Genomic DNA, 27,169 nt, shown 5'->3' on the forward strand with positions numbered 1-27,169 from the left:
TCTGATAAGTAGGAAAGGAATTAGAATATTAGTCAGTATTTTGACATTTAAAATTAATTATTTTCCTCTGTTCTATTATCTTTGTCAGCTAGTTTTCCTTTTCCAAAAGTATTTCAGTTGCCAAATTTGACCTTTTGGTGTATTTACACTGTTCTAATGTGACTTTTGTGTGTATTTGAGAACAAAATTTGATTCATATGTAACTACTTCAATTTGCCTGACATGAACTGAGACAAATTTTTTTATAATTCCCAAGCAGCTGTCTAAAAACGTTCTTGGGGTATTTTATTTTGGAAGAAAAGAAATACTTGATAGTTATCTGTGGGCAGTAAAAAAGAAAAAATAAGAAAAAGTAAAAACCCTTTCCTGATTGTGGTTCCAGTTTTAAATTCTTGAGCAATGAGATTGATTCTGGTGACTGTAGGCTATAAACAATTAAATCTACTTTTCCCACTGGAGAAATGATAAATAAGTACCCCCGTGTATTATTTTTAAGATAAAGTTTTACTGCTGCACTATTTTTCATTTTGACAAGACCACAGCTAACTCTCACATACATATTCAAAGAAAAATGCTAGGAACACCTTCACTGATCTTGAACTTCCTTCTCCTCCCTCAGTGGGACTGAGCATAATTGCAGATGCTCTTTGGGATATGGAGGAATCCTTGAGCCTGAAACCATCTCCCTGGAAGCAGCTGAAGGGCTCCCTTACATGTCTGTGACTAGCTGTGTTTTTCAGAGCTCCTTCTACAAATCTGTGATTCCCTCTAGAATTCCAACACATAACTGAGTGGCCAGATATGGTGAAATATGATTCTTCTTTGTTCTTCAGCATACTTATGTGAGATTTATCCAGCTTTCACTGTGTTTAAGATCTAAAGTTTTCACTTTAGACTCACTGTCTCAGATAAGAATGAACACACAGTACTTTCTACCTCTGCCAAAATACTACAAGGGCATGCTTGATTTTCACTCTCAAAAAATAAATAATAAATTATATTAAAAATATAATTAGTATTAATATATTAAAAATAAATTAGTTGCAGGATCCTAATGAAGAAGTACACCTGCAAGAGATTAGGACAAGTGATAGCTGGAGTTAGTAATGATTTAAATCAATATTTTGGTAATGCAGGTCATGCTGAAGAATACCTCTCTGCTGCTGTTGATTAAAAAGATGTACCTGCTTAGAAGTGTTCCTTAATTGACTGCCTGCATTATTATGTAATGATCCTGTTTAGTATAACATAGAGTAGTTGCTAGAGGTAAATACTTTTTATAGACATCTCAGTCATAGAATGGTTTCCTGCCACGGACAGGGACACCTTCCACTACACCAGGCTGCTCAAACCCCTATCCAACCTGCCCTCAAATACTTCTAGGGATGGAGCATCCACAACTTCTCTGAGCAACCTATTCTAGTGTCTTACCACTCCAAGTGGGGTCTCACAAGAGCAGAGTAAAGGGGGAGAACTGTCTCCCGGGGTGAGGCATGCTGGTCACACTTCTTTTGATGCAGCCCAGGATACAATTGGCTTTCTGGGCTGTGAGAATGCATTGCCAGGTCATGTCCAATTTTTCACCCACCAGTACCTCCAAATCCTTCTCCTTAGGGCTGCTCCCAATCACTTCATCCCCCATCACATATTGATACTGGTGATTACCCTGACCCAGGTGTGGGACCTTGCACCTTCCCATGTTGAACTTCCTGAGGTTGCAAAGCTCCACTCCTCAAGGCTGTCAAGATCCCTCTGGATGGCACCCCTTCTCTCCGGAGTAACAGCTGCACTGCTTAACCTGGTGTCATTTGAGATGAATGACCTACTCTAGAATCAGACACTGAAGAGAGAAATTTGGCTTTAAACATTGTGTCGTTTGCTAGATAGGTAGTAAATTGATCACAGCAATAAACTTTGTAAGTTGTGTTACCTTCATGCATTCTTCCCACTCGACATCACCAATTGTACTTGTTACATAACGTATTATTGTTCCCAAGATAACTACAATTGCAACCTTTCCTGTGGCCTCTCTGGACCAGTGAATAAAGTAAGGTGTTTTTAAAACCATGCTATTTCTCAGGGTGGAGCCCTGTGATGGAACATCTTTACTGCCAAGGCTATAAATCCTGCAATTTACTGGCATCACTGCATCCACAGTTATGTCCCCTCAGTGTTAATTAAAGGCTTAGGTAATAAGTAGTAAAACAATAATTGATGTGTGTGTTTTAGTCTACTAAATCAGTCATCCTCTAGAAATTCTTTCTGTGTTACAATCAGGGAAGAAAAACATAAAGTACTAAAACTGATTGAAAAAAAAATGTGTTGGCTTAAATTTGACCTTTACTTACTAGGGACAGATGCATATGTTGGTATTCAGGGAACTATCAGAGAGTACCAGAGCAGACCCAACAAAGCACTGGTAAGAATTCCTGCAAGACATTCCTGTAGTAGCATGGAGGATCCCAAATCGTGGGCTCCTCAACACAAGAGAGACATGTTGCTCCTGGAGCAGGTCCAGTGGAGGGCAACAAAGATGATTAAGGGACTGGAGAATCTCTCTTATGAGAAAAGGTTGAGGGAGATGGGCCTGTTCAGTCTTGAGAAAACAAGAGTAAGAGCAAACCTCATTGATGTATATAAGTATCTGAAGGGTGGGTGTCAAGAAGATGGAGCGAGGCTCTGCTCAGTGGTGCCAAGCAACAAGACAAGAGGCAACAGGCAGAAACTAATGCAGAGGAAGTTCCACCTGAATATGAGGAAGAACTTCTTTACTGTCAAGCTGACCATGCATTGGAATAGATTGCCCAGAGAAGTTGTGGAGCCTCCCTCACCAGAGATTTTCAAGAATCATCTTGGTGCAATTCTGTGCAATGTGCTCTAGGACGGCCCTGATTGAGCAGGAAGGTTGGACCAGATGATACACTGTGATCCCTTCCAACCTTACCCATTCTGGGATTCTGTGAGCAAAACACTAAAACAGTGTGCAAGGAAGAAATAAGTGGCTTCTTCTTATCTAAACAAGTAAGAACTGTGGATGGGGAATGCCATTCCTGCTAGTGGTGCTATTACACCTTAGTAGGCTTCTAACAGACCAGAGAATATTTTATCAGTTCTCTATTTTAAAGTTCAAGACTTTAGCCTTAACTAAGCAAGAAAGAGTTGTCAAATTAATAAGAATAAAAGGAAACCATGATAGGCAGGAGTGGTGAAAGGGATTAACTTTTTACTTCTTCAGCTAACATGGATCACAGTGTAAGAATATTGATTCTGGTGACTGTAGGCTATAAACGATTAAATCTACTTTTCCAACTGGAGAAATTATAAATAAGTACCCTGTGTATTATTTTTAAGATAACAGTTTTGTATTAATTAGCGATCCATTCAATCTAGGAGCATGTCTGAAGGGTTCAACAGCAAAAGCCTCCTGTAGGAGGCAGCCCATGTTGGAGCAGGGGAAAGACTCCCCTCCCTGAGCAGTGGCAGAAGCAATGTGTGATGAACTGACTGTAACCCCTATTCCCCATTTCCCTGCCACTTCAGGGGAAGGAGGTAGAGCTGGGAAGGAGGGAGGGGTGGAAGAGGGTGTTTTTAAGGTCTTACTTTACTTCTCATTATCCTGCTCTGATTTTCTTAGTAATAAATTCAATAAATATCTTTAATGTGAGTGTGTTTTGCCTGTGACAGTATTTGGTGAGGGATCTCTCTCTGTCCTTATCTCACTCATGAGCACTTTGTTGCATTCTCTCTCCCCTGTCTAGCTATGGAGGGAAGCAATAGACTTTGGTGGGTGCCTGGCATCCAATCAGGGTCAACCCACTGTACCATCCAAGTGCAAGATGGATGATAAGAGATGATGCAGGTGGCAAAATACAAGGAACCAGTGAGATATTAATGGCTGCTCAGAACTGCATTTGGCAGACTAATGTTCCCAATGGATCTTCGCAACAAACCTTAAGCCTCAGTATAAAGAGCTCTACAGGTGTTTGTGGAGGGACAGATCCAAAAATGTTAAGAACAAAACAACTGACAAAGTGTTCCTTGAAATTGTGGAAGCGTGGCATACCTAGGTTTGTTCACCAATAAAGGTAACATCATGTCTTTCAAGGCCAGAAGAAAGACTGTTGGAATGACTGTGATAGATGATAAATAGTATTTGTTGTACAGGAAGACTATCTTCAACATGTAACTTGGATGACAGTGCCTAGCTCATTTGTTTTCAGGAGATGAAATCATAGAATAACAGAATGGAATAGGTTGGAAGGGACCTTAAAGACCCCCTAGTTCCAACCCCCCTGCCATGGGCAGGGACACCTTCCACTTAGATGGGGTTATTCAGAGCCCCATCCAACCTGGCCCAGGGATGGGGCATCCACAGCTTCTCTGGGCAACCTCTTCCAGTGTCTCACAACCCTCACGGTAAAGAATTTTTTCCTAGTATCTAATCTAAACCTACCCTCTTTCAATTTAAAGTCATTCCGCCTTGCTCTATTCCTCCTTGTAAAATGTGAGTGAAATGTGAGTATATTATAAGCTTCATAGCAGAGCCGAAGTGCAGAAGCTTCTTCAGCCAGAGCAAAGCCAGCTGGAAAGCTGGCCCTGGGCTGGACCCAGGTAAGAACAGACCAGAGACATTTTCCACTAAACTGTAGGAAGTACTCAGATTTGGAGGGAGGTTGGAGGTGGAGTTACTACTGCTCTGTCTGGCGTGTATTTTGATAGGATGCTGATGGTTATACGCTTCAGCAACAGCAACGAGGGAAGGCAGCAAAGAATTAAGAGCTCTATTATAGTGAATTACTGACACTATATTTACGGCAAACCCAAAACGTTCTTACGTAAAGGGAGGTGAAGTTAGATGGAGAGGCTTGTATCACCAGACATTTGTATTTACTTACTGCATTTTCACTGTCTAAAGGGAAAGAGGGAGGAGTCCATCGACACTGAGATAGGTGTTTCGTTGTCCCGCAAAAAACCCCACGAAAGCAATCCAAGCCCGTTACGGTGTCAGCCCCGGTGTCCCTGCCCGGAGCAGGGGGCTCGGGGCGGGCGAGCCTTTGACGCGGGTGGCAGGGCAGTGTCTCTCTGCAGCGGGGCACGGAGACAAAACAGGGCGGGCCCTCCGCGTGCCCCGCAGCTCCGAGCAGCCACCGCTGCCCCGGCCGCGGCCTCAGCCCGCCCCGGCGCCGATCCGGGAGCCGGGCCCCGCCCCGCGGCGCTGGCGTAGCGCTGACGCCGCGCCCGCCCCGCCCGGGCCAGCCGGGGTAGCCGCGGGCCGGGGGCGCCGTTAGCTGCTGCTGGGCTCGCCCCGCGGCGCCCGCCCGCTCCGCCGGGCCATGCGGTAGCGGCTGCGGCGGGCCGGGCTCTCGGCGGCCATGGAGCGGCTCCCCGGCGGCCGCCGGCCCCGGCTCGTGTCCTCGCTGGGGCTGGGGCGGCGCTCCTGGGAGGTCACCTTAGACGACGAGCGGGGGCGGCTGGCCTGGCGCGACCCCCGCCCCCCGCGCCGCGCCGGCGGTGAGTGGAGCGGGCGGGGACCGGGGCGCACCTGCCGCGGCCTGGGGCGGGCCGGGGCCGCCCGAGGGGCGCCTGCCCTCGGCGGCGGGGGAAGAGCGTCCTCAGCGTCCCCGGCGGCGGCGGGCGCCGGTGCTGGCGGGGGCGGCCTGCGGCTCGCGCTGCCCTGGCGCCCGCGGCGGTGCCTCCGCGCTCGGAGCGCGTTGAGCATCCGGAGCGCCGTGTCGGCGTGAGCGCCTCCTGCGCGCGGGAGCCTTCGCGTCGCCTCTGGGGTTCAGTGTCCGACAGGCGGAGGGTGGCCCAGTCCCACGCCGGGCTGGGCCGGGCGCTCGAAGCGGGGATATGCAGCCGGGACTGCCCCCGGCCACAGCCGGCTGTGCTGAACACTGGTCGGGCTGTGCCTTCCGAAACAAAGCCCAGACCTGCTCTGGCTGAGCCGCTGCCCCTGCGAGCGAGTGCAGCCCGTCCCGCGTGTCGCGGAGCAGCCCGGGCGAGCATCTGTCCCGAGCGTGCCCCTGATGGCACGGGGGAACACCTGTCCCCGCAGCTGGCTGGGCAAAACACAGATTTGGTCAGCTGAACCCCATTGTTTCTTGGCTCCGCGAGTATGGAGAAGCGTCTAGTTTGTAATGTATTTAAAGTAATCGTAGCAGTACATAAGAGACTTACTAAAAGCAGTTTTGTTTTTTTAGTTACAACAAGACTTGTGGTTAAAAACACTTTCATACTGAGACTGTGTCTCAGGCAATTACTACCTTATTTTTTTTCTTGAGCATTTTAAAAACTCAGGGGCTTAGTGGAAATTTTACAAAGAAAGTTTAGCTTTTGTGATTTACTGGTTTGGAAATATTTAATGTAGGCTGCTAGTTTGCAGTGTAACAAAGATGTCTATAGTTCCCCTTTTGTGCAGTTAGCATAGTGTGGATGTACAAAACTGCCAATGTGAGAAGTCACTGATGAAAATACCTGAAAAAGATCAGGTTAACTTCTGAAAATGTCTGCATGTCGAACTTTCTGCTATACTTTTAAGTGGTATTTTTCAGGGTCCTCGACTTTGGGGGTTTTATATAGTAGTTATTCCCATTGTTAATGTAGCCATATTAACACAGACTGTGAACGTCTGAAAATATGTAATGACTTTTTTTTCACAGCAGCTACTGTAGAATTGCAAACTGCTGTCATCCTCATTTTAGAGGTTGCAGGATCTGAGACAAACTAATAATAGAAAGGCTGACTAGAAGTTTTATCTGAGAAAGGTTTGAATATAGATGTTTCCAATCCCAGGCAAGTCCTCAAACTTAAAAAGTTAAATAATTCTTCCATTCTTACAATGTACCTTTGTTAAATATTTTTCAGATTTTATCATATATCTTATTGGCCTGAGGCTTTTTTCAAGAGGTGAGGAAAAAAGGAGAACTCAAGAATTGTAAGAATTTGGTGTTACAGTTTACATAACTGAGATTTGGTCATGTTTTAAGTACAACCCTTCTTATTCATAATATAAAAATAGTTTGTTATCCTTCCCATGCTACTGTGCAAGTAGTTTGACATAATCTAGTGTTTATCAGCAGTACTGATGGAAAAAGTAGTCAAAAATTCCTGAACTTTTCTCAATTAAAAGACCTTAAGATTTTGAGGATAAATTGATTCTTTAATTCTGCCAAGCTTAACACATTGTTGCAAAAAATAAGCTGCATACTTTTCAAAATGAAACAAAATTAGTCTAGATAAAGGTACCTGGATCTTAAATTTAAAATAGAAAGTTTTAAGGCCTTCTGGGATAATTGCTCCCACTAGGTAAAGTAGCTCCTACTTTGGAGATAATTTGGTTGAATTGTGTAAAATCCTTCTGAAAATGCCTTTGCAAAGTCACTAGCTGACTGATCTGTAGGCAGAGCAAATTCAAGGGGAGTGCCATTCTCCTGTCTGATGAATTCCTTTAGATCAAGCACGAGTGCCACAGAGTCACACTAGCTCTCTCATTAGCACTCTAAAGTTTACAGCTGCTTACAGTTGTGAATTTTTACTACTCTTTAAGTTGTAAGTTTTCTTGACTTGCTCCTGGTAGACCAAACCGAGTGTGAACCTGCCCTGAAGCATGTTCTGACTGTCAGAATTTTGGGAGTGGTGGAAGGAGAGTGGGATACAGTAAGTTAGATTCTTTATGAGGCAGTTTCTGAAGTACTACCCAGCTGGAGATTCCTTAAGAGGCAAGTGTGGTTACTGAGTGCAGCTGCTGTCTTGTAGGACAGCTGTTTACAAGATTTTGGAAAATGTGATGTGGAATTGAAGGAGAAAAGAGAAGAGAAAGAAATGCCTAAGTGTTCTGGAGGCACAGGTATAATTTATGTGGGGAGCAGTACAATAGATAATGTACCTTCTCTTCTTAACACCCTGATTAATTCATGTGTTCCCTGTCCTTGTGCTTTAATATCATCACAGTTTTCTATTATTGCTCCCTTGTTGACTCTAAGGTCTTTTTAAGACCTGTGATGATTCATTGTGTTCTCTGCAATTATTTTAGAAATATGAGCAGCATACGTGACAGTATATAAATAAACTTAATCATATGGAAGGTAGTTAGTTAGAAGCCTATAATTTCAGAAGAGTTGCTTGACCAAGATTGGTATCTTTCTACCATTTAGCCATTGACTACATGACTACATTGTGTCTAAATACAGCCTAAATTATGCAGTATAAAAGTGCTGTATTTCTTGTTTAGTAGGTAGTTATTACAGTGAAGCAGTTGTCTTTAAACTGTAAAAACTCCGGGCTACTTGTGTTCTGAGCATTTATTACTGTCTTAAATTCAGCTATATAAATCAAATTTGTTTGGTGTAAGTTTTTTCAAGGTTTTCAGACTTTCACATGCAAAGAACTAGAGCTGTAGCTAGGTGTATTGTAGAAGTGTTGAAATGTTTACCTTTCCCTGCTGTATCCAAAATCAGAAACAGATAGGAAACAATCCAGACTTTGTCCTCTTGTCCAGGACAATACAGTTTTACAGAGTATGAGGAGATTCTTACATTTTCTCATCACTGTACAGTGATATTTACATACATATATGTATGTATTTAAATCCTATTCTGTTAAAATGCAGAAGAAGCATTAATTCAGGAGAATTCTTTTTAATGCTATCATTTGGAAGATACCAACAATAACAAAAACATCAAATGTTTGTTCAAGTCATGGCATATTTTTAACTTCCTAAATACAATTTATTTCCTTCTGTTAGACTCTGTTTAACAGCGTCATAGTTTTGAGTTCTGTCTTTAGTGTAATCAGGTTCCTGTTTCCTGTTCTTTGATGGTTAGACATGTTTGAACTTAGATGGAAATTTTTACCTGTAAATTTTCGTGTGTTTCTCTGTTACTTTCAGCTACGCATCTTTTTTTTTTCTAGGGATGCCTTCATCTTCAAATTTTCTTTGAACATTATTTTTCAGCCTTGTAACACTTCTCCATGAGATTTAGTCATTAATCATCAATAGTGTATGCAAAGCTGGTCAGCTAAATTATTTTATTATTTCCCTCATGCTGATGGCACAGTCAGGTTTTTCTCAAGTAACACGTGATAAAATTTTTATACCAAATTCATAGCAGAGTATATATTGTATGTATATACTTACAGGTATTTTAGAAGCATTGGCTAAGATTTTATTGTGCCTGGTACTAAGGCATTGCAAATGCCCAATGAGATTCTCCTGTCATTTTTCTAGGATTTTTTTTTTTCTTAATTTCTAAAGTACAAACATGAAGGGGATGACCAAACTAGACCCTGAACTTTTATGTGTTCACTTACGGTGTGTGCTTTCTTTAAGCCTTTGTATTTCAGAATTCTCTTCCATGTGTCCTTTCCAAAGCAACTGCCTGAGGAAGCCTCAGTACTAGTGTTCACAGGACTGATGCTATTCTGGTGGATTCTAAATAAAGCTCAGTTTGATAAACAGGGTGCTGAGACAGCAGAGGGTGGGCCAGCTTGGGAACAAGGTCTGTCCAGCACCTGGTACCTGTGGTGTGTTGGCACATCCTTAGTCAAGGTCATTTTTCATCAGTCATTTCCATCTGGCAGTGGGTGTGTGCTGAAATGTGAACCATGTTTCTCTATAGGCAATGCCACAACTACATCACACAGGTAAGATGTGGGAAATAATTGCTCCAGCAGGCACTGCTTCTTTGGAATGCGTTGTCTTCTGGAAGATACGTTATTCAAATAGAGATGACACTACATTAAACAATACATGTTCTTTAGCATACATCTTTTTGCTGGGTTGTTACCCCCTCTTAAAGTGAGTAAGTGCATCTTACTCCCTGCTTTATCATTGAAATATTGATAGTTGGGTAGAAAAGGTGTTATTTGGAAATGAAACAGTGGGAAGACATTCAATAGTATGATTTAAATATTCAAATTGACCCAAGTTCAAATTGCTGTGCTTTGATTCAGATTCATGTGATGTGAGGTAGCTGTGTAATCATAGTAGAAACTGGTCTATTGGTTTACAAAATACATGAAGATTTATTTTAAAATAAAAGAAGCAGATTTCCTTATACATGGCAGTGTATGGTGAAATTGTGGTCTTTGGTTATTTCTGTGACTCCTCCACAATTTTGAATCAAATCAGTCATGATACCTTTTTTCTTCCCCCTCACTTAGGATGTGAATTGTCTGTAAATCTGCTCTATATCCTACTTTCTCTTACTCTAGTGTTTATTAAACACAGCTTTCTATAGGGCATGATTGATATAGTACCATGTACCTTCTGATAGAAAGTGTTCCTGTTCTCTTGCTTTTAGGTGAAGGCAAATCTTAAACCTGAAAGCTTGACCCTTCATGTGGGTAACAGCAAATTAGTTTTCAAAGTGACTGAAAATACACTTTTTCTTTAAACCTACATCCCAGATTTTTACTTGTTGATATTTTTAAGTCCTGAGAATATACTAATAGTTTAAATTAATTCTAAATGCCACTGCATCTGTGGGCCTCAGCTGAATTTTAAGAGTAAACCAAATGCTGTGATCAGCAACGTTTTTATGCTTGTGCATGTGTCTAGTTTGCTTTGAGCTAACACATTTCTGAGGGGGAAATTTGGCTCTGTAGGATACGTAGCTGGCAGTGATGAATGAACAAGTCTTGACTGAGGTGTTCTGAGTGAGTTTGCTTATAAACTCAGGAAGTGTTCTGTGGGAGTGGCAGACAGGAATGACGCACCAAAAATCCTTTCTTAACACAGAAAAACACACTTCCCAACTGCTGGTTGCATTTTTCACAAAGAAAGCCCACTGTTAGTGTGCTTACCTTGGTTTTATTTCTGTGGGGTTTTTTTCTCCCCTCCCATTTGCTTAATGTGGGAAAAGTAGTGTGCATCTAATCCAGTGTTTTGCTGATTTATCAGTTTGCATTTAGGAAGAATGTTAAGATTAAGAGCACTGTGACCCAGAATGAATAATGACTGGCACAGCCAGAGTGCTGAGAAGACTGACACCTGTTTATTGTGTGTTTTGTTTGGCTTTTTTTTACTCTTTTTTTTTTTTTCCCCCCCCATGCTCCTTCATCCACCCTTTCTGTATGGTCAGCTCTTTGTCTCTATTTTTCTAGATATTGATCATGGTGAAAATTTTGCCTAAAAGCTGTTGTGTGCTACTTGGTTGAATAAATTGGACTGAGCCGAGTAAAGTTCTTTGGTATTGTCTGAGTGCATAGTTCAACCTTTTTTCATTAATGTTGATCTTGTAGTACTTTCTGTAAACAACTTTTTTGTGTGTATTTGTTTTGTTAATGTGGCAATAAGGTTTTCCATGTTTTGGGAGAAACACATAAAGGTGAAGGCCTTTGAGTGAACACCTTTATGCTGTCAGTGAAATAAATATCTCAGGCTGCTTGATAATAGGGTAAATGCTGCAAAAATAGGTGTGGGAAAGGACTATAATTAGTACGTATGTGAACGTTGTTGAACCTTCAAGAGAGACTGGGTTGGTACTTGTTTTCATGGGGCAGGTTTTGGTGACTAAACAGCAGATGAGGACTTTGTGTTTATAGGAACAGGACTGTGGGGCTCGTACTGAAGGTCTCTGCTTCACACTGAAAGCTTCTTCCTTCTGGGGAAAAGGAGGAAGGGTGGGACTAAGTAGTTGATCTGCACTGTGATTAAATAATATTGTGTGTAGCACTAAGTCAAATGGTGATAGAGATATTTGGATTGATAGAAATTCTTGAGTTCTACTCAAGCACATTAGAATTTGTTGTTTAAGCGGTAGGGAATGTTCTGAATAACACATGTTATTTGAGACAGCTTTGCATCTTTCTGGCCATCTGCAATTACTGGGTTCAGTTGTGTGTGGTTTTGACTGTCTTAAGATTGGAGTACACTGTCAGGACAGTGGCGTTGCTTGATGCTTTTATGGTGCTAAGTAGTACTGAGGGGTATAATCGGCAGAGCTGGTATTCATAGAACAGAAACTCCTCAGACTTTCACCAAATCCAAAGATTTACAGATAGAAGGTGGGATTTGTTCCTCTGGTGTTTCCCTCCTCCCCCCCCCCCGCCCCACCCCCCATTTTTCAGGAATCTGTTTTTTCAGATATGTAGCTCTGGTGCCATAAGATTAAAAAAATGTACATATATAACAAAAATAATTACTTTTTGCTTTTTTTTGCCACATCTATGAAGAGATTTGCTTGAAAATCAAAACAGTCATGCAACTGTCAGAGGGAGAACACAGAATAAGAAGACTTTAGAAGTGGTTTCAAGGTTGTTAATAGAAGCTGTGTAATGTGTACTGAAGTATGTACTCCAAAGAAATGCTTTCAGTGATACAGATTTGGAAGTACTTTTAAATCTGTTAGCCATCTGTACAGTTGGACAGCTGTATTATATAAAAAAAATGCCTCATAAGACAATGACTTCAGTTGCTGCTCCCAGTATACGTGCTAATAAGTATGCACTATGACGGACTATTTCCAAAAATGTTCTTTAGAGCACTGTCATTTGAATTTTGGGGAAGAATGACTAAAGAATGTGCTTCCTTTCCTTTATTGTTCCATGTCTGTTCTGTATTTCTTCTTCCTCGGACAAATGGTTAATAATCACATTGAGATCCCTTAGCAGATCTTCTGTCTATTAAAATAACTGTTACTGTCCAATACTAGATATAGTCTTACAGGTGCATATGTACATTATACGTATCATGTATCTCAGAGTCCATGCCTGCTGTTGGATATTAATATTATTAATCCAACATTATGTGACTGCTGCACTCCCCTATCATGCCTTAAATATAGTAAGTGCAATTATTATAAGCCAAAATTTGTTTTTAAGTTGAAACATTCAAATACAGCCGGATTCCTAAAGGAGTTCAGTGTAAAGTTTGAAGGCTAAATTTCTTTTGAATCATGCAAAAAAACTTCAGAGAAGATAAGATCACTAGATGAGTGACACCATGACACTAATCATGTCAAATACCAAAACCCCTTGAGTGAGCAGTCCACAAATTGTTGATATCTGTGATGATTGTAAGGACTCTGTTGACTAAACCAATTAAATAGGGTGGGGGAAAAAAATGGAATTGAATTAGTGGCTAATGAATTGCAGTCATCACTGTGAAGGGGTCAGGAAAACTTTTTGCTCATTTTACATTCCTCACCACTACCATTGTACCTCTGCAAAATAGTGAGGAAAATGAAATGTGGAATAAACCCCAGGAACAATGGTATTAGTGTCTGTATTTTATGGGCTTAATATCCTAGTATCACTCTCTCTGTATATGTGAGAGAAGCCAGTATATTATAATTCTTATTATATAAGAGATTATTTATGTGAGACTATACTATTGTAACAATATAAATCTTTTATACATGTGTATGTATACAGAGAGCACTTGCTTGTACATAAATACAAAGCATGTGTTTTAAGTTTCACTTTTTTTAGATGAAGTAAAAGCAGAGCAGTGTTGAAATCAGTAATGAAAATGAGACAAAATTTTACAGGAGTTAAGAAGTCTGAGATGATGTTTAGGAACAATAAGAGAAAAAAGATTAAGGTTGGAGGAAATTATTTCATAGTCTAAGAACAAGAGGTCTTTCATTCTGAAAAAAAAGTCGTTTTGAAGTTGATACCAGGAAAATATTTCACAGTATGTGAACCTAACTTCTGGAATTCTCTTCTTAAGATATACTAAAGTTTAAAAGCTTAGTGGGATTTAAAATCTAAAGAATTCATATGAATGCCCTTCTTTCATAAGCCAGCTACTTACTTGAGAATAACAAATAGCCTCTGTAGTCTGTGCAGTAGATTTAGTTGCACATTCTTTGAAATAGCTTGTGCTATTCACTGTCAAGTATCTGGACTAGGCCTCATAGAAGGGGCAGTTTAATTACTCTAAAATCAATGTTGCTGGATTTTGGCTTCATGCAAAAATATTTTTATACATGAAATACCTAATTTTCTGACAAATCATAGACACTTACTGTCTTGGGTATTTCATAGGTGGTTATGGATTATGTGCTTTGACTAAAGACAAAAGAAAATCGAAAATATTCAGAAAATTGCTAGTTTTGCTCTTGGTTGTGCTTACTGAGCAGCTGCTCTAATCATGTCTGTATCATATTAGGTATAGAAATAATCATTCAGGCGCTGTTTGAAGATTCTAATACGTAAGATCTTGTGTTCATACAGAAAACTGTTTTGTACCAATCTCCGAGATCATTGCTGTAGAAGAAACTGAGTTCAACAAGAAACAACGTAACATTGGCAGATGGCACAAAATGGCAAAGCTACATGCTTTCACGGGTAAGGCAAATAACAGTCTCTGGGTGCTTGTCCTCCTTATTCTGAAGGCAGTTTAAGGCAGACTCAAAAGGAATCATTAGAGTTTTGGGTTTTTTTAAAAGAAATCATGTGTTTAAAAAAATCCCACCCTGCAAAACACCAATCATCCAAAACAAAAAAACCCCACAACAAACAAAAAACAAAACCAACCAAACAAAAACCCCCAACAAAAAAACAAACAAAAAAACCAAACTGAACTAAACCCAAGCAAAAGTCCCACAAAACCAAAAGAACCCCCACCAAAAATCTGTTGGCTTACATTTAAAGATCCTTACTTGGAAGATAAAACTCTTCTTTTAAGAACACATGCTCTGTTTAGTTGCTTTTAATGAAGTTCAAACTAATCTGAGTGTTTACTCTAATGTCTTTTTGCTGCTGAATGACTCTGTAGCAGGATACCTGCTTTCTACTACTTGACTAGAAAATTGAGAGAGGCTGAAAAAAAGAGCCCTAAATGTTTGGGGTTTTTTAAATTACCCCTAACCATCAGGATGTATGCACGAAAGTTTATTTGTATTATTGACTGCATTCTTAAAACAAAGTGCCAGAAATAAATGTCTGTTCTGTGAAAGGAATGGTGACTTCTGTGCTAAAAAGATGTCATGCCAAAATTATATGTTGTGCAGTACTTTCCTCACATTTAGCCCCCTAGTGAGAGTGATTTGAGATACTGTAGATGAAGTAAGTATAAGGTCTTAATGCACAAGAAAACTTTTTTCTCAAATTTCAGCGTTATGTAATGAAATTCACCCTTGGTTACATCAGAGCTGGTGCCAGCCTGGCTTCTCATCTTAAGCTTGTGGCATTTTATGTAGATATTGCAGACTTTAATACAGACAATACATAAGCTCAGTGAACTTCTGAACAAGTTTGTCTATAATAAGTTGATGAGAAATGGCTTCTTTAAAAAGAAGCCTGTGTTTGGGTGTCTGCTATAAGCAGACACCTAGAGCAAGTGTTTTCATCTATGTTTTCCTTTGGACTCTACAAATGTGCTGTTCGTCGGAATGCTTCTGTCATTTGTGGAAATGTGTAGTGGAGGTTAATTACAGGTCAGTATTTTGGAGATCTTTCTGAAATGCATTTTTCATTTCACAGAACCATCTCATTATACTTTTTTTTTTTTTTTTTTTTTTTTTTTTTTTTTTTAAATAGTGTATTATGTGAAGAAAGCCCGAAATCACCGCTGGCGGTGCAGTGATATGACATTTTGGTGTGTTGATGAGCCCATATGTAATCAGTGGATACAGGCACTGAAAGAATTACTTGAAATGCAGAGTAAGTTTGAATAAACTATGAACATTTGCCCCATCATTTTGTAGGCTTGTACATCAACCAATGTTATTTTGATATATCTGCTTTTTTTAACTTTTAAGAGCAGCTTATGCTCAAAATGAGGGAGCCAGGAGTTGAAGTGTCTCCTTATCAGCTACTTTATCTTGCATATTCACTAAGTTGTACTGAGTGCTTTAATCAGTCAGGACTGTAGATGTCATATAATTCTGCCCAGATATAAACTATTTTCACAAAATAGAGACACACTGGAAGCTTAGCAGAGGCTTTAAATGACTGTAGCTTCAGAAAAAGTAATGGGGAGATGTAAGCTCAGGGATTAGAGGTACTCCAGAGATTTGAGGGTAAGGACTGTAGCAATTGAAAGATTTATAGGTGTGTTTCACCTTTCTAGACTCTGTCATCAACAAAATGTCTTATGTAATAAGAGTTCCTGTTAATAATTTCTGAGACTCTTGGACATCTGCTTCATGGGGGGTTAAAAGTTTTGACGGAGTTATTCCTGAAAGAGATACCTTGATAGATGTCAGGAAGCAGCAGGAGCAGAGTAACTCCATGACAGAAGGATGTCAAGGGTGATCATGGCATAGGCAGTGCCCTTGCTGACCAGCATCCCACTGTCTCTGAGCAGGGTGGGCAGAACAGGGATGGGAATAGAAGCAGGTCCAGTTTACAGCCCAGGTGAGGTAAAGTAATTGGGTCCATCCAGGGAGGTTGGAGTAGAACAGCTGGACCTGGAGACAGGACTAGGGATGAGCTCGCTACAGTGTAGATCTGAGATACAGAGCTGGAGAAGGGATTGGATACAAGTACACCTACAGTGTGACTCAAGCAAGTACTTAAGGCTCACAGACTAAAAATTACTAAGTTTAAGAAAAGCTCCTCTGAACAAGCAGTGGAAACATTCTTAATGTTTTTGTTTTGTTTACATTACACAAGATATCTGTCTTTTTCAAAAAATGGGGGTTGTGCGCCAAATCAATACACCTGTGAGAACTGTGGCCTGAGCAGTCAATTCCATTTGTATGCAATTGTTCATTTTATTGGTAACAAGCTATTTCAGGAAAGGGAATATGTTCTCAGATAGATTCAATAATGCTTTAAGTGCCTGGCAGATTTAAACCACTCAGTCTATCTAGCTTGGGTGGATTTGTTGTAATAGCATGCTTATGTAATAAATCTGATTTTTTTTCCTTTTAAAGTAATAATGTAGAATGCTGTCTGAGGAAGTATAGATGTTAAGATTTTTGTCTGTTCCATAAAAAAAGGAGGTTTTCTAGGTGCAGCAAGCATTACTGTTTTGTATATCTGTTAATACAGAGGTGTAATAATTGTTTTCATTGACACTACTAGTGTAAAGCCATAACTGTTTGGACAAATTTGAGATAGTAATATCAAAGGTGTTTTTGGAGGGAGGGAGGGGTAACTAACACTGTAGGCCAAGCACTTGCTGTGCAGCCTGCAGTTTTGTGAGGCATTCTTGCTGTAACTTGATCACAGAAAGGAAATGCATTTTAACCCTGTTAATAAAGTAAGAAGACAGTTTAAGTAAATGAATGTAAAAGTATTTTTATGTATGTAAAATGTATGTAAATATGATACTTACAAGTGCCTTTGCTATTGCTGCCCTACTATGATTTTCCTTACTGCAGAGTCTAGACCAAAGCATTTGCTTGTGTATATTAATCCCTATGGAGGAAAAAGACAAGGGAAGAGGATTTATGAACAGAAAGTTGCTCCACTCTTCAGTATGGCTTCTATATCCACTGATGTTGTTAGTGAGTAATGAATATTTTAATTTCCTAATAAGCACAGTATGAACTCTTTAAAACATCCCTGAGTAGCTTAAGTTCTTTCTGTTAGTTACTTTTCTTACTAAGGAAATGAAACAAAGTCGTAGAGAATGTGTTCTAATTAAAACATAGGTAGCCAGATAAATTGCAACCTTCTATCAGCTTTCTGCTTACTAGATTAAAACTTCTGGTGCTCCTGAGCTATTTGAGTTCTTAATTTATTAAACTCTGCTTTTCTTCTCATTTTTAGTTTCACTGTTAAAACTAATTGATCATATGCACAATTTTAGTGAAATATTTTTTTCCTATTTACTGTGCCTGTCTCCTTCAACTCTTTCCCTAGCAAAAATCTTTTGAGACACATCTTATGGACAGGCTGTTTTATGGTCACATTGCTAATTGAATCATGGTTATTAATGAATTAATTTTTATAATTCTGTACTATATGCAGCTTTGTAGTAGTATTTTTAATAATAAATTTTAATGTGTTTATTTCTTCATAGTAACTGAACATGCTAACCATGCCAAGGACAACTTATTTGAAGTTAATATTTATAAATATGATGGGTAAGTAACTTTACTTGCCTTTTTTTTTTTTAATTGTTTTCAAGCTGATGTATTATGTAATTGGCCTGTTCTTGTCTCTCATTTAAAATAGTAGCCATCATTACTAATACACTTATTGCAACAGCTGAAAGTCCTGGGGCATGTTCCTTTTTGTAGGAGATCCACATTTATGAGTATAAAAAGAAAACAAAACTGTTTCAGTAAACTTGTTCAACACAATATATTCAAGCGTAGTATAACAATGTTTGCATGAGATTTATGTTCAAAAGATGAATGTAAGATTAATTCTGCTCACTTGAGCATTCTGTTATAGCTCAAAAACTACCCAGAAATGTTTTGTGGTCTTGAAATACATGAGTTCAGAACACTGCACCAGTGGCATTCAGCCTGTGTGTAAAAAACATGAACTGTGTAGAAATGTTTCAGGTAGTTATTCTTGTTATATATTGACTGTTCAATAGTAGCTACATTGTTTGTCTTTATTTGCATTTCTCCCGTTGTGAAGTTACTGCTTTTAAAAAAGACCTGACTGAATGGTGATCTTGCATTCCATTATTAAGTCTGCTGTAGAAGCAGAATATTTTAATAAAAAAGCTAGTCATTTCAGTTTCCAGTTCATGACATGAAAGAAGTTACAAGTCTGAAAATGTATGCAGATAAACTCTCATAACTACAGTATTTTAAAATGATATCTCGTGGTTGTTGACAGGTACATTTAAACTGGTAAGTTGCAAAAAGAAAACACATTAGGTCTTTCCAGAGTACTTTTGCTGTAGTACTTTACTATTTACATTGTCTGTGTTGAGTAAGGGCATGATGCTGGGAAATTGTATTCATAGGCTGAGTTCCCAGGCTTCACCTGCTTAAAAATGAGTTGCCTTTAAATAAACCATTTTGTCTATACTATGATTTTTCTTAATTTTTCAGAAGTTCAAGGAAGGGAAACACTGATCCTAGAAAAAGCTAGTTAGTTGTGATTTTTCCTTTTCATTTGATTTTCGATTTGAAATCAGTATACTGATGATTGGTGAAATTTCAATACAGAGCAGAAAGGGAGGCAAGTGAGCCCATGTTCACTCCTAGCAAATTTTTTTTTACAGCAAGTGGCAGTGACCAATTGTGGTGATATCTGAAGTGGTTTTGGCAGATTCAAAGTCTCGTACTGTAGAATTGCTTTTCCTTTGTTTTTTTGGTTTTGTTTTGGGGTGTTTTTTTGTTTGTTTTGTCTCTCTAATATGCCAAGATAAACAATACACCAGAGAACTGCATCTTTTTAGAATCTTATGGTTCTTTTATTCCTGGGCTAGGCCTGAATGGCAGTTTGCTTGGGATCTGCAGCATGTCTTTCCAAGCCTGACTTTTGTGCATCATGTACAACTCTTTTTCTATGGTTAACAGTGATGTTAGGAAGGACTTCTTGAATTAAAACTACTTTTTAAATAACAGATCACATGGTCATTTGGAAGCTTTTAAAAATGGTTGAGCCACATAAATGTGTGTTTCTTCAAGTTTGGCCTTTCTTACATACAATAAAAGGTTCCTTGGATTCCTGCATCTAATTGTTGTTCAGCTGTCCTCATAGACTGGTTCTGATGTGTGGCTTTCCCTTCATTCAGTGATGAATTTCTTCATTTGATCTCCAGATTCCCTATTTGGCAAAGTCATACATGGAATTCTGCAAGTAGATACAGGATTCTTAATGATAATTGCTTCGCTGCTTTTCAAATGTTTTTATTTTAGACAGCTTATTTAAATATCTTATGCATATTTCCTGTTTGTTCTTCCTGTTTTGCCTTATAGGAAGTTCTTATGGTGAATGTAGTAAGCTAATAGCTCAGTAATAGAACAGCTTTTCTTTAAGCACAGTTACTTAAATTATTCATTTGGTTACAATATCGCAGGGTTTTGTACATCACTGTGCAGAACAATTAGAACATTCTGTAATATTGTGCAGGTAATAGCCATGTTTGGAGTAAGTGACATGTATCACTGTGGTTTCTTATCTTATGTCTGTTGCACAAGCCTTTGTAAAATTGTTCTGATTGGGGTTTTTTTCCTAGTTTTTGAGTTAGTTCACAGAATGGTTGAGATTAGAAGGGACTGCAGTTCTTTAAAGACTCATTGGACTTGTGGATTAGCTTCTGAAGTGTTCTAGTAGATGTTCTTTGCTGTTATCATCTATCTAAAAAGTGAAATGTTTGCCCACTAGTAAAATAAAGCCAAAGAGTAAGAATTGCTCAGTTTCTTTCAGACATTCTTCACTAGGGGCCTTCATAAGTGCAGCACATGTCTGACTTGTACATTAGTCTTCTGATGTTTGCTATGAATTTGGTTGTGCTGTTACTGCATATGTGAAGTTCTTTATCATATTTACCTTTGATAGGTATAGACATTCATGTAACTATCTCCTCTGAGCCTGGATGTAGTGTTTATTATAGAAGATGATCAGAGGGCTGTAGCACCTCTCCTATGAAGACAGGTTGGGAGAGCTGGGCATGTTTAGCCTGAAGATGGGCAGGCTCCAGGGAGACTTTAGAGCACCTTTCAGTACCTAAAGGGGACTTAGAAGGAGGCTAGAGAGGGACATTTTACAAGGGTATGTAACAATAGGACAAGGGGGAATGGCTTTAAACTGAAAGAGGGCAGGTTTAGACTAGGTTTAAGGAGGAAATTTGTGAGAGTGGAGAGGCGCTGGAACAGGCTGCTCAGAGAAGTTATGGATACCCCATCCCTGGAAGTCTTAAAGGCCAGGATTGATGGAGCTTTGAGCAAACTAGTACTGAGACAACATTGGCCATGAGCTGACGAGGGAAGTTTTTGTTTCTTTAGCCTCTTTTTTTGAGTCTGCAGAGAAAGATAAGGCTAAAATTGAGGAATAGTGTAGTTAAGCTATTAGAAGAGAAAAAAACATTAAAAATTGAAAACAAATATCTTTTTATTCCTTCTCTCTCAGTCTCCTAGGTCTTGACTTAGAGTTGGAGAGTTTACATTTTTAAGACTGTCCTCTCCATTCATGGAAAAAAAAGACTGTTTTTATCAAGCTTTCTACCTGCTAAAAATAGAATAACTAAATTTAAATGATCTATACTTAAAAATTAAATTAATTTGTTCTATGAAATAAGTAATATGCAATATCTGTTGCTGATGATGTGAAAGAGTATTAGTTTGAGTTGGAAATTACTGCTATAGATAACAGTACACATTCCTAGACTTAAGTACTAGGAACTACATGTGTAACTCTGGATTTCTCATGTGTTCCTTTAAAGTGTATTTGAATTAGTTTTTCAGTTGAAGAATGTTTATGCTCTTAGAGTTCACAGTGTATTTGTTTATTGTTCATTAAATGTATACTGCTTTACTTCCTAGTATTTGCTTGGTTGTGGACTCTCTGCTAAGCTTTAACATATTGAGGATCTGTGTAGCTGCTGTACCAGTTCTGACCTGAATTAAATTTCTGAAACAAAGTTTTGCATCTGGTAACATTGAGAACTTTGTCTGATTACGAATGGTTCTGTAGATATACATGACTTCTGTCTGGTGGGATCTCAGCACATTGGAAAGAGGATGCATGCACTCCTCTGGATTTTGACTTTCATATAATGTGTATTCCTACTAAACTGTGTAAAATAAACTTCTGCCTGAAGTGGCAAGTATCAACTTTTGCCTTTTTAGTAAAGGTACCCTGTTTCCATTTTGTGTACTTAGAAAGTTGTATGTACAGTCCTGTTCAGTGTTTTATTTGTATAGTGAATTTCCACTGATATTTGTCTGTCTGCCCACAGTAGTAAAGGATAAAGATTTTTGCCAGTTGCATTCCAACATTTTTTCCTAACGCTCCAGATATGTCTAGGTGCATTTGCAGTTTTGAAGCTTGAAAATTTTCTTCTTCTTTTTGTTAATTGCCTAGTTGACTGTGGGCTACTTTATCCTCTAAAAATGGAGGAGGAGAATAGAACAACTATTTTTGGTGTGCCCAGTGCATGCCCTAAGTAGAACACTTGCCGTGTTGTTTATTGACTGTTAGTGTGCATTCTAATTTGTGTTTCCTGGCAGTGTTGTTTGTGTTGGTGGGGACGGCATGTTCAGTGAAGTGATGCATGGTCTCATTGGAAGAATGCAGAAGGACTCTGGCATAGACCAAAATAATCCCAAAGCATCGTTAGTCCAGTGCAATATAAGGATTGGCATAATTCCTGCTGGTAAGAAAGGGTTAACTTTCAGTTTAATTTATTCATTCATTCTTGAATTTTTTTCTTATTCATAACTTCTTGAATTTAGGCCTAAGTGTAAGAGCTGAGCAATGATATTTTATAAAGACACCTAGGTAAAGCTGTTTGTTTCCATGTAAAATTATTGATCACATGCAATTTTATTTAGGAAGAATATTTTGTAAAGGAAATCAAGTCTTAATGTATAACTTTAGAATTTAATTACTACTTCTTTTTTTGTGGCTTATTGTGTATTAATATGAGATAAGATGTTGACAGTAATACCCTTCTAAACACGTTAAGGAGTGGAATTTACTAAACAGAAATTTACCAGATAAATATTTTTTCAGTTCCAAATCCTTCACTAATTTAGTTAGAATTGTAATGAGAGCTTCCCACTGGTCTGACAAACTCCAAACAAATGCTGAGTTTCCTTGACTCTCTTTTCCTCCATTTGTTCTCACAGCAAGTACAGGGCAACTACAGCTGAGGAATAGTTCTTGTTTTCCAGACCAAGTTGCAGTTTCTGCCTCTTGTTAGAGGTGCTACACATTCACAGTTCTTAATGTCAGCCACTTTTTCAGGCAGTCCTGACTGCTGTCATTTGAGAGAACTCATTCTTCAATTGAGGTCTTTTTTGATATTTTTATTATTGCTATTACTGACCACAAAGTCGTTCTTTGGATCAATCTTGCTGTTTTCAATCTAGTGTCCCAGGTGTTACCTCATCATGCCCATTTGGTCCTCAAAGATTCCTTCAAAAGCAGATTAACAAGTTTGCTCTCTCTTCCAGGACTGAATAAAGTGTTGTAACTCTTTAACAGAATCGGTAATTTTGAAGTATCTGTAGGAGTACAAATGGACAGTTCAGTATCCTTTCTATGCTGTTCTCTTTTCTTGTCTGATGCTTGAGCTTTAAATTAAACAGCTGGACACAAAATAAACACTGTGAGCTTCTGGTTAGACTTAAAATAGAGGCTTCTGAGAAAATTTAGCATAGGTTGTAAAAATACAGCAAGTGAACTACAATGTTTCTACTCTCAAGCTATAGGTAACTAATTTTATACTACTTACATGATTGTGAAGAATGTCTCCAGACCCAAACAATCTGAGTTGTTGCTTGCAAGAAGCTTAACCTTTTCTGCTTGGAGTACAATAAATGTTTGGTGTCTAAAAGTTGCAATGTGAATATCCCCTTATGGTTTTTTACTCTCCTGCTATAATTAAGTATATTCTGGTTTTATTTGTTAAAGCTTTGTATTAAAGTCAATATGTATAATAAACTTCACAAGAATAGAACTTGAAGTGTTCTACTCCTCCTTTTTCTTATTTGGGCAAATTTCTTGAACGAAAGGTTTTTTTGCTTACATGATTGGTTTCAGAAGATTTTGCCTACTGGTGATATATGACCATAAGAAGATACAATTGGAAAAACAGAATATCAATATTAAGAGCTATTTCTTTGTCCTCAGGAAATACTAACCTTGCTTTTTCAACACTTTCTTAATGCATTTTTTCCAATTGCACCCAAAAAGTATGATATTCACTGACATTTTAATTTTGTTAACATGTATTAAGTCACTTCTTACATATTTTAATGTTTTGTTTGTTGTGTTTTGTCCATTGTATCCTTTTGCTATTTGAATGTATACTGTATGTTCTACTCCTTGAACTGACATGAGGTACAGCCTTGTAATCAGTGCTATAGTTCAAATATTTTCTCCAAGTCATTATTCAAATCCCTCAGAAATTATTTATAATGATGTATAAGGAAGCTGGCCTTAAAGTTCTATTAATTGTTTGGAAATACAGAGGATAATATATTTCTTGATCTGTTTGTATATTGTACAGTATTTAAAATGATCCATTATGGTATATATGGGAAAGTGCTTATATACTGAAAAAGGTAGTCAAGTCACTGGTCAAATCTGAGCACATCTAGTCATTACAGGGACCTTAAATTGAGTATGAAATAGCTAAACCCACCCTGAAGGCAGCAAGATTTGGGGTTTTGTTCTGGTTTGTATTTTTCCAGCCCATGGTGAATCTGTTCTCTCTTCATCTTTGCTTGATATTATGGAGCTCTGGCCATGTATTGACCCCAACAGATCGCCTAGTTCTATCACTAGTGCAAGAAGTCTGTTCCAAAAGTAAGTGAAATTCTTCTTAAGAAGAACTTTTTTTTTTAAACTGAGCTGGTAGTGCTGAAACACAGCAAGTCAAAAGTAGTAACAAAATACAAATGTAAAACTTCATCCATTATCTCCTTTCTACTTCTTTATAACCAGCCTGTTATTAAAAATCCTAAGAACTCATTGATAGATACTGAAAACAAAGACTACCCATAGTTTAGAGACGAAGATCTAAAGCTCTGTGTGTCTTCTGATACATGGAGATAGTTTACTCAGTGTTAACAGGAGCCTGGGTTAAGGCAACAGTAGATCAGTGTTTTCCCCTTTTTTATCATTTAGTTCCTGATATCAAGTCGTGTGAAGAGAAATGCGGCAGCCTGTGGTTTGTGGTTGTGATTGAACAGTTTCTGTATTCAAACAAGCACTAAATTCAGCAGATAGTCAGTCTTTGCTCAGAGACTCACAATTTAATTGTACAAGGTTCAAAATTACAAATGAAAGATATTTAATTCTAAAACGCTCACCTATATGACTGGGTTATTCCAGTAATAAGCTTTATTTCATAGCAGAACTCCATTGTGCAGGCTCTCTTTTTTGAATGTTGAATACTATTTGTAAATCATGATTCTAACTTTCTGGAGCAAGTCCCTGCTTGGCTCCTTTTTTTTTTTTCTTGAACAGCTGTCAGTTTTCAGACAGCGTCTTTCCTTAGTGTGTCTTATGGTTGAAAAATACCATTTATTCTTATGCATTATGGAACATTTTTATGAAATAACTTGTGTTTTTGTTGACGTGAATAAAAGACTTCTACTCAAGTGGCAGTTTTAACTTCTGAATTTCTCTTAGTTGCAGCCATTCTTCAAATCTGCCAGTGGAAATTGAGTTTGCCATTGTAAATGGACTTGCTGTTAAGAGTACTTAGAGGCTGTAGTGCATCTCTGAAAACCTCTCCTTAGTTATTTCTTCCTCTCAGCCTTAAAAACCAGTTATTTCTTACTGGCCTTAAAAGCACATTCAGCCATGTGGTCTCACTGCCTTCAGAGAAGTAATGTCTCCATAGAACTTAAAAACAGAGACTCATTCCTGGTACAGCTTGGACGCTGACGTTTCATCCACATATTTTAGGATTAAAATTGCACCCTCTGGAGTAAGCCAAAGTAAATTGCTGTTCTTATTACGCTTTGCGTAGAATAGGAGGACAAAGCTGTCAACTGCTGTTCTTTTTTGGTTAGAAAGAATTTACTAGATTAAATACTCTAATGATCTTAGCATATAGGAAAAAAAAATATCTCACTTCACTCTGTGTTGTGACATACTATTGCATTCATTCAAAAAACTAAGTCTGCAACCCACCCTGGGCTGTAAATCTAAGCAGTTGGGAATATTGAGTAAAGAATAGACATAAAGTTAGTAACTATAGTGATTTTAGGCTTCTAGTGTATCCAGATCACTCTGTTTGCTGGTGGTCAGCTCTGTAATGTTTAGGATTGAAGGATGCAGTATGATTATAATCAGACTGTTGATATGTCACTGTAGAAGTTAAGAATGCTAAAGACAGTGCAGGCTTCCTATATGAATGTAATACAGAGAAAAGATGGAGGATTCACTCACAAAGTTAAAAAATAGATTCAAGTCAAGTTGTGAAGTGTGACTGGACTCATATTTCTGTTATTTAGAGTGTAAAAATTATCTTAAAAATGTGTTAAAGAATAGCCATAAAAGCTATCTTTCTTGTTTAATTACTCCAAGTGATCTATTCACAGCCTTCTCAGCTACAATGCTTGTAATATTTAATGATCTTTGCCATTTAGTTAGCGTCTCATTTCAAAGTTCAGTATATCCACTTTGAAATCGGAAGTGCATGTTTTATGTTTCTCCTCCAGCATTTTAAATCCATTAAACTTCTTGAAATTAGAGTCTTGGGGCTAAATACTGAATTTAATATAGTGGGCCTGCCATGGAGATAACTAAGTCAATATTACTTATTCTTGTGAGGTTCATTTCCTGTCTAAAATCCACCATTATTGGATGAATCCATTTTTGTTGTCTCTGTTACTGAACATATGCTGAAGCAATTATCTGCCAAAAAATCCTACACCAAAGTCTTTCTGAACTGCTTCTCTTTAAGTCAGTCTGTTGTTCTGCAGATGACTTGACTTCTTGGTTTCTGTATGCAGAAAGGAAGATGTATAAAACTTCAAGTAGGTACATGGGTGTGAACCCGGACCCTTCATCTCTCCCTGCAGCAGTAGCTTCTCCGCTTACTTTTGAATGTGCCAGCTCCTTCTCTTTTAAAAATCACTTTAACAGAAAAGTAGTTTTCTAGAATTTTTCAAAATATTAAATGCTGTTTGATCCAAAAGCGTGCAGTTACTCTGCCATTAGGGTGACTTACCTGACATTTCCTCTCTGCGATGACTGCATGGATTATGGATTCTCAAAAACTCTGCACAAATATGGGACCCCCACTGAAGCTGCTATTCTGCCTGTTTTCACTACAAATACTGTTTTCGTACTAATTTGTCTGAGGATTCTTTGTGTGCTATGGGAGCACCTGCCCCCGTCAAGAGTATCTCACATGGAGCAATGCTCATGAGCTCTAAAAATATTTCTATTTCTTTGTTAAATTCACTGTTTTGCATAGGATCAACATCTAGCTGACTTGCTTCTGTCACCTGCTTAGTTTAGTACTTCAGTTGTTTGCAATTTGTTTAGTTTTCCATCAGTAAAAGCACAAAAATAAATACTTGTAGCCTACACCATGTGTGTGTTTTGGATTAAGAAACCCTAGTTGTAAGGTAGTAGTCAAATCATGTTTCAGATGATTAAGTCTAGCACTTTCTTT

General features: G+C 38.5%; 1 protein-coding gene across 1 annotated transcript in view; it reads left to right on the forward strand.

Annotated features, from left to right (window-relative positions):
- Positions 1-5,248: 5,248 nt before the first annotated feature.
- The window catches only part of CERK (ceramide kinase), a 43,106-nt gene continuing 21,185 nt past the window's right edge, over positions 5,249-27,169 (forward strand). Inside the window, exons 1-6 of the mRNA XM_082280267.1 lie at positions 5,249-5,511; positions 14,179-14,292; positions 15,487-15,609; positions 17,277-17,402; positions 17,921-17,984; positions 22,038-22,183. Coding sequence (XP_082136393.1) covers positions 5,373-5,511; positions 14,179-14,292; positions 15,487-15,609; positions 17,277-17,402; positions 17,921-17,984; positions 22,038-22,183 — 712 coding nt within the window. The 5' untranslated portion in view covers positions 5,249-5,372. The remainder of the gene's footprint in view (positions 5,512-14,178; positions 14,293-15,486; positions 15,610-17,276; positions 17,403-17,920; positions 17,985-22,037; positions 22,184-27,169) is intronic.

The sequence above is a fragment of the Coloeus monedula genome (assembly GCF_965178545.1).
Source record: "Coloeus monedula genome assembly, chromosome: 4".
Lineage (NCBI taxonomy): Eukaryota > Metazoa > Chordata > Aves > Passeriformes > Corvidae > Coloeus > Coloeus monedula.